Source organism: Mytilus californianus, unplaced genomic scaffold (assembly GCF_021869535.1).
Source record: "Mytilus californianus isolate M0D057914Y unplaced genomic scaffold, xbMytCali1.0.p SCAF_8, whole genome shotgun sequence".
Classification (NCBI taxonomy): Eukaryota; Metazoa; Mollusca; class Bivalvia; order Mytilida; family Mytilidae; genus Mytilus; species Mytilus californianus.
The window spans coordinates 17470426-17479702 of record NW_026262734.1 but is presented as its reverse complement, the minus strand read 5'-3'; the positions used below and the strand labels follow the sequence as shown (position 1 = coordinate 17479702).

The 9277-nt window shown below is 35.4% G+C and overlaps 1 protein-coding gene across 1 annotated transcript; it reads left to right on the top strand.

Moving 5' to 3' along the window:
* Positions 1–677: 677 nt before the first annotated feature.
* On the top strand, positions 678–8743 carry LOC127711919 (uncharacterized; the record flags this gene model as incomplete). Its single annotated transcript, XM_052218076.1, has 4 exons — positions 678–3582; positions 4626–4719; positions 7117–7278; positions 8064–8743. Coding segments are annotated over 4 exons (3177 nt in total), but the record flags the coding sequence as incomplete, so codon positions are not given.
* Positions 8744–9277: the final 534 nt, after the last annotated feature.

Here is a 9277-nt window from a genome sequence, read left to right as displayed (position 1 = left end):
AACCTTTTTTCAAATTTTAGGACACATGCATACCATATCAACTGTAATAAACAAGAGTAGAAAAAGTATGAGCTGATTAAAATTTGCATAGCTTGAAAATTCCATAACACCGTAGCATCACGTCTATAATTGCAATGTGACGATCAAAAACCTCTATTAGGCTTTAACCTGATATCAATATCAAATATAACGGTAATTTTTATTACTGACTTTTAGGGAAATTCCTTAAAATTGTCTTTAATGCAGATGGTTCTTACGTTTGAGTTAATGTTATCAAGAACATTTCCTATTATTACTGACTTACTTATTTACCCTTGATCTGCTTCCTGTCACATTGGGCAGAGATATTTCATCCTACCCGAATAACGTACAGACGATAAATGAACGATACAGGTTCTTTGGAACAATACTTGAAGTTTAATGGTATTTTCAACCAATAAAATGTAGTTATATTTGACTAAACATAAATACTTTTATGTCATACAATTGTATAAAGATTGAAATGTCTTAAAAGTAAAAGGAAAAATAGTATCAACGAACATTTACTTTTCAGGTGCTGGAATTACATTTTGCCCAGAGGGTTTATACAAATGTAATAGTGGACAGTGTGTGGTAAGTGGAAATAGATGTGATGGATTATACCAGTGTATTGACGGTTCTGATGAGAATAATTGTGTTGCCGGTACAACAGAAACAGATACTACACAATCGTCTTTACCCACAGGGACAACAATTTCGTCAGTACCTTCAGAGACAACACAATCGTCATTACAAACAAAAACAACAAAATCATCAGTACCAACAGTACCAACAGAAACAACAGCGTCGGCATCATCAACAGAGACAACAGTGTCGGCATCATCAACAGAGACAACAGTGTCGGCATCATCAACAGAGACAACAGTGTCCTTACTGCCTATAGAAACAACACTATCGTCATTGCCTGCAGAGACAACACTATCGTCATTGCCTTTAGATACAACACAATCATCAGTACCAACGGAGACAACCCAATCATCAGTACAAACGGAGACAACACAATCGTCAGTACAAACGGAGACAACACAATCGTCAGTACAAACGGAGACAACACAATCGTCAGTACAAAGGAGACAACACAATCGTCAGTACAAACGGAGACAACACAATCGTCAGTTCAAACGGAGACAACACAATCGTCAGTTCAAACGGAGACAACACAATCGTCTGTACAAACGGAGACAACACAATCGTCAGTACCAACGGAGACAACACAATCGTCAGTACCAACGGAGACAACACAATCGTCAGTACAAACGGAGACAACACAATCGTCAGTACAAACGGAGACAACACAATCGTCAGTACAAACGGAGACAACACAATCGTCAGTACAAACGGAGACAACACAATCATCTGTACCAACGGAGACAACACAATCGTCAGTACAAACGGAGACAACACAATCGTCAGTACAAACGGAGACAACACAATCGTCAGTACAAACGGAGACAACACAATCGTCAGTACAAACGGAGACAACACAATCATCTGTACCAACGGAGACAACACAATCGTCAGTACCAACGGAGACAACACAATCATCAGTACCAACGGAGACAACACAATCATCAGTACAAACGGAGACAGCACAATCATCAGTACCAACGGAGAAATCATCAGTACAAACGGAGACAACACAATCATCAGTACAAACTGAGACAACACAATCATCAGTACAAACGGAGACAACACAATCATCAGTACAAACGGAGACAACACAATCGTCAGTACAAACGGAGACAACACAATCGTCAGTACAAACGGAGACAACACAATCATCAGTACCAACGGAGACAACACAGTCGTCAGTACCAACGGAGACAACACAATCGTCTGTACAAACGGAGACAACACAATCGTCAGTACCAACGGAGACAACACAATCATCAGTACAAACGGAGACAACACAATCGTCAGTACAAACGGAGACAACACAATCGTCAGTACCAACGGAGACAACACAATCGTCTGTACCAACGGAGACAACACAATCATCAGTACCAACGGAGACAACACAATCGTTTGTTCCATCAGAAACAACAGTGTCGGCATCAACAACAGAGACAAGGACGCCATCATTGGTGTTTGAAACAACACAATCGCCAGTGGCAACATATACAACAGTGTGGTCAACAACTACAGAGACAACAGCGCCATCCTTGAATATAGAAACAACAAAATGGTCAGTACCTACAGAAACAACAGTATTGTCATCAACTTCAGAGACAACAGCGTCATTACCGCCTTTTGACACAACACCATCGGCATTGGCTCTAGAGACAACACAATCGTCAGTACCAACAGAAACAACACCATCGTCAAAACCAACAGAAACAGCAGTGTCGAAATCAACTACAGAGACAACAGCGTCATCACCACTTATAGAAACTAAACAATCGTCAGTACCAACAGAATCAACAGTTTCATTACCAATTACAGACACAACAGAGCTATCATTACCAACAGAAACAACACAATCGTCAGTACCAACAGAAACAACACAACCGTCAGTACCAACAGAAACAACACATACGTCATTACCAACAGAGTCAACACATACGTCAAAAACGACAGAGACAACACAATTGTCATTACCGACAGGAACAACACAATCGTCATTACCAACAGAAACAACACAATCGTCAGTTCCAACAGAGACAACACAAACGTCATTACCAACAGAGACAACACAATTGTCAGTTCCAACAGAGACAACACAATTGTCATTACCGACAGGAACAACACAATCGTCATTACCAACAGAAACAACACAATCGTCATTACCAACAGAAACAACACAATCGTCAGTTCCAACAGAGACAACACAAACGTCATTACCAACAGAGACAACACAATCGTCAGTTCCAACAGAGACAACACAATTGTCATTACCGACAAGAACAACACAATCGTCATTACCAACAGAAACAACACAATCGTCATTACCAACAGAAACAACACAATCGTCAGTTCCAACAGAGACAACACAAACGTCATTACCAACAGAGACAACACAAGCATCATTTCCAACAGAGACAACACAAGCCTCAGTACCAAAGGAAACAACACAATCGTCCGTACCAACAGAAACAACACAATCGTCAGTACCAACAGAGACAACACAATCGTCAGTACCAACAGAGACAACACAATCGTCAGTACCAACAGAAAAAACACATTCGTCATTAGCAACAGAAACAACACAATCGTCATTACCTACAGAGACAACACAAACGTCATTACCAACAGAGACAACACAATCGTCGGTACCATCAGAGATAACACAAACGACAGTAAAAACAGAGACAACACAAACATCAGAACACACAGAGACAACACAATCGTCAGTACCAACAGAGACAACAAAATTGACGGTACCATCAGACACTATACAAACGTCAGTACCAACTGAAACAACACAATCGTCGATACAAACAGAAACAACACAAACGGTACCAACAGAGACACCAATATGGACTATATCTACAGAAACTACAACGTCCAAAAAAGGGGATCTCCCCGATGAGAAAAGTGACCCAGGTAAAGTTTTTGAATATTGCATTTAACTGTGTTCAAATCAATGTATATACAATTGAGCCTTTTTGATATTTAGAAATTTAGTGCGACTATATAAGAACATAAACACCTTCTACAGTATGTCTTAAATTATTGTTTTAACTTTTTTTTAAACACTGTTTACGATCAAACTTTACTATGACGACATTTCAGTTATTTAATTTAAACATTGCGCTTAAATTTAAATGCATAGAACTTGATATAATACACTAAATATGGATTTTTTTTCATAAAACATGTAAAACAAGCTTTCCGAATGTTTATCTGTTTTTGTAATAAAAATCATTACGATATACATTTTTGTACTTCTTTAATCAATCAATCAATCACCAACAACCAAGGGACAAGGATGTAATCAATAACTGATCACTTTACAACCTTCATCATCGGCAAAACCATTACCTGATTCACTGGTTTTTAAAAAAAGTAAAAGTAATAAATTGATAAAGTATGCCTATAAAATTGAATTTCATGCAAGAAAAAATTAAATTCTTAAGAGATCGTATTCATTACGCTGGTAATAACACAATCAGAAAGGAGTTTTTGCCACTAGCAACCTATTACTTTATTGCATAATCCTCTCATTTGTTGGGCTACATGTACATCAAGTATAAATAGTTCCGACTCCAAGAGAGTTGAGAGGAAATAGAAGAACAACTTGTGAAGGCGTTAAGCGAATCACTTTTTGTGTGAAGCGTTTCTGCAAATATGCTGAAATTTGATAATATAACAATACAAACAACTGAATGCGTGAACATCAATTTTATCTTGAGAGTTTTATTGTTTTTTGTATCATCTGTACCCATGCTACATGTATCTCAAACAGTTAACACCTATTTTCCTAAACAGCGAGAGTACCAGAAGCAACACCTTAATCATCGCAATACTACACTTCAGTTAGATAAAAGAGAGTCGAAAGATACCAAAGGAACATTCAAACTCATAAGTCAATCAGATAATTGATGATTTAGCCTAATGATTTACGTGTTATTGATTTCATTTTGCAGATACTGTTTTCTTACTAATAGTAATTCCTATATTTGCTGTTATGCTGATTGTACTGATGGTGTTTGTATTAGTCCATATATCCTACGGGATGAGGTAAGAACTTTACATTGAATGTGCATAGTGAACAAAATATGAAAACAGCTCTTCATAAATTTCATGCGTCCGATGCGCTTTTCTGCAAGAACTCTGATTAAAAGCCAAATATTTGAAAGCCAATTAGGTAAACAGAAGAACCAAAACGGTTGAAGAGATATATGACCAAGAGGTACATATGTTAATAGCTAAACCCATCTAGAGTCAACTTTGCCTGAAGAAGTAGAAACCTTCATTTCTTAATCCATAAACGGAAAAATGTTGGAAAGTGGGTAATAAGTCATGTGGGTTTTTTATTTGATGTTTGAAGGACATTCACATTTTTTTATGATATTTGTACATGCGTCTTTTGCAAAGGTTTTTATATGCCCTTTTACGGAACGTATTATGGTTTACTGTTGTCCGTCCATCCGTCGTCAACATATCAAAAAATAACTCAAACACGCTTTAACCAATTTGCATGAAACTTTAGTGAAAATTTATATCTATTGACATGAGATCCTTTTTCAATTCTTATGAATTTTAGATTTTACGTTTCCGAGTTACATGTATGGGGTTTTATTCATTAAAAAAGGGCGATTTTCCAGTTTTCGGACAAAAACTCAGAAATGTTTTGAACGGTCTTCATGAAACTTTGGTGAATTATTTATATCTATTGATGAATCAGATTTTACTGATAAAAAGGGGGGGATTTCCGAGTTTTCAGACAATAACTCAAAAGCGCTTTGAGCAGTTTTCGTGAAACTTTGATAACTGGTTTATATCTATTTAAATAGTCTCCATTTCGTTTTTTAAAAATTTCTGATATGACATTGAGGATTTATGGAACTTTATTCTTTAAAAAAAAGAGACGGGCGTATCATGTGCTCATGACGCAGTTCTTTGTACCTGTATGGTATACTTTACATAATTCACAAAGAGTTCATACATGTACCTCATTCTTTTTATTAAGCAGTGGTACATATTGGCTATCTAGTTGTTAATTTCGATAGCAATAAAAACAGTTATAGAGCACTTCTGTGTTGACATGAATTATCATTGATATATGGTTATGATTAAAGATTAACTGTTTACAAAACTTTGAATTTTTAAAAGATGTTCTACCCCAGGAATAGATGACCTAGTCAGGCTTACTGTATTTGTCAAAACTTTTAAGAATTTTGGGTCCTCAATGCTCATTAACTTCGTATTTTATTTGGCCTTTTAAACATGTTTCGACTCAAGCCTCACTGAAGATTCTTTTGTAGACGAAACGCTCGTCTGGCTTACAACTTCTAAAATCCTGGTATCTATGCTGAGTTTATATACATTGTGTACGTCAACATGATAGCAACTCTTCTTAACAAATATCAAAAAAGAAAGCAAAAGTAAACATGCAGTCTTCAACAGTATAGAAGTGATTGTGAACCAGTTTCCGGAAATCTATCCTACACTGAAACTATTGATTTGTATCTTCGGTGATTTATCTACATGGTGCTGTCGTTAGTACTCCTCTAATGCTTTAAATTAATATAAAGTGGGGTTTTGAGGGGGTTGTTTTAAATTTGTACAAAATCTTAGGCGGTTTTTGAGTAATAAAATCTATTTACATGACACTCGTAAGCGTTACTCTGCTTTGATTGTGCATTTCAAAAGAGTTTTACTGAATAGGTTGTCTTATTTCGTCTACACATATTAGTTGATCATTTTAAAGTCATCGAGCATTTGTCTCTTTTGATTCAAGCGTCAGTCAGGACTATGGCAGTTGTTTTCAAATAGTCCGTTTCTATGCGTGTTGGCGTTTGTTTTTGTTGCTTTTCAGCGTTTCTGTTTTTCTGTTGTTTTCCTCTTAAAGTTCATGTGTTTCCCTCGGTTTTAGTTTGTAACCCGGATTTGTTTTCTCTTAATCAATTTGACTTTTGAACAGCGGTATACTACTGTTGCCTTTATTTGAACTGGTTTTTTTTCATTTTTGTCTTCAAAAGCTAGGTGGAGGCTTCTAAAGTGTTGCATTTATAACTCGGTTAAGATGGTACAGCAATTTGTAACATTGTAACTGTATATCTTCCACTATTTTGCAGTATTGTGACTATGTTTTGTCACCAGTTAAGATAGATAGTTTGCTAAGTTTTTGTTAAAAATGTTTTTATGATTGAATAGAATAACGATTTGTAATCTAACATTTTCGTGTTTAGATTTGAGCATTAGAAAAACAATCTTGTTTCTTCTGCTGAAGTCAGATCTTAAATTGTAAGTCTAGGTAAAAAAAGTGGCAGATATATCAATAAAGCTTCCGAGTTTTGACAACATGAGTAGCTGCGCTGGGGCGCGAAAGAGTAACTATTTGAAAAAGTGTCATTTAAATTTCTTTTATCAGCCCCAGTTTTTCATGCTGTTAAAATATCAATTTTTATTCAGAAATAGTGGAACAAATAGTTCTATAGAGATGGGAAGTACCTGCTCACGAGCTGATGACCCTGTCATAATTAATGGTTCATTTTGGACACCGAATGATGTAATTTCAATACGTTCTAAATCGCTGCCTTTGCATGAAACGATTAAAGTTTGCAATCTTTCATCGTAAGTATAATCACCTATAGATAATTATTTTAACACAGGTTACTTACCCTAATGTACACATAAAAGAGTACAAGTGTATCGATGAATTTAACTCATCTTGCTATTTGTATTGAATAATTTCAACCGCTATTCTGAAACTGTTTGTCATTTTTGTTGATATTCTTACTCTGTCCTGAATTTTTTTTTATATTTATAACTTATATAATTAACACAAATAAAGGCAATAGTAGTATACCGCTGTTCAATAGTCATAACAAAGATATTCAAGAGAAATTAGGCACAGTGCAAGGCATTAAATTACATTAACTGATACACAACAGATATTTATATTGGCATCGTTGTCAATATAATGGAATTTGATGTGACTATCATACAAGTGAGAGGTTTAAAACCAGGTTCAATTCACCATTTTCTACATAAGAAAATGTCTGTACCAAGTCAGGAATATGAGAGTTGTTATCCATTCGTTTGATGTGTTTGAGCTTTTGATTTTGCCATTTGATTAGGGACTTTCCTTTTTGAACTTTCCTCGGAGTTCAGTATTTTTGTGATTTTACTTTTTTTGTATAGCAAGATAATACAGTGCCGATCTATAATGAGCAATGTTTTTCATAGTTATCATGGTATTTTGTTTTGAATTTGGATATGTCCGAGGAAATCCAATTTCTTCGTTTGTAATATATATGCTTATTTGCTGTTATATGTTTACATATCTTTGTTGAGTTTTTACATATTACAAAAAATGCGTTAAATTATCATTATACTACTTGTTAACCTTTTTTTAGATTTGGTCGTGAATAGAAAGTATCAGAATCGGTGATTTAAACCAATAGTAATAAACAGAGAGAACAATAAAGTGCTGGTTTTGATTCCCAAATGTGATTCTGAAGGAGCACAACTTTGCTGCGCTTTGATGTCTCTGTTATAATGTGTCTTTATCATTTATAAAAGGGAAAAACGAGGCAAAGCCAATTCGATTAACGAGTATAGGAATACAAGATGTATAGCATCAGGGCAAAAAGTAGTCCGAATCCTGAACATTCGATACTTGAACCATATTATACATATGTCAGTTAATATGATTATTTTGATATACTAAAATATACAGCTTATTTGTAACTACAAAAGGTGAAGTGTATATGTCGAAAATAAGGCAACCAAACCATATCAACTTTTGATATTTTGGATTTTGAAAAGACAGTTGACTATGGAATGCTGTATGTCAGGATATTTTTACATGAGACAAACAATAAGTGAATAAATTAAACCAAATATTGCAAACACATTGCAACAACACCATTTTATTCTCTAAAGGACTATGTGGACAGCCGGTTGTTTCTGAATGAAGAGTTTGTTTTTAAATCACAGTCGCGTCATATAACATGTATAAATTTTTTAAGATGTAAGGTATGATGTAAGGTAAAATGTCTATAAAAAAGATGAATAAGGATTATTCCAAACTGTCGTACTGATATCTTATTATATTAGGATGTAACTAAAAACGGCAACATTGTTGGTTTCACCTGATCTTTTTTGATTTCATTAAGATGCTGTTTTGATCCCATAATCCAAAAAGAGGTTTATGTATTTCGCTTCAAAACTTTTGGACTAAAGCGAATCTGATGAGGTCTGAAATTCTTGTGTATGTTTATTTTACTTCAAATGTCTTAAGTTAGTGGTGACAACTGCTTAATTGATAGACACAACGACACAGACTGCTTATTACTATTACAGAATATCTGTTTCATAGATGACGACGGTAATATTCCAATCGTCGTAACCACAATACGCCCTCCTTTCCCCGAATGAGACCTCACGAAATAGACTTATCTCCGGGTTGTACTAAAAAAACAAAACTACGGGTGATACATGTGGAGCAGGATCTGCTTACCCTTCTGGGGCACATGGGGTCACCCCCGGTTTTTGATTGGGTTCGTGTTGCTCAATCTTCAATTTTGTATGCTTTGTTTTGTATGCTGTTTTTTATTTTTGGTCTTTT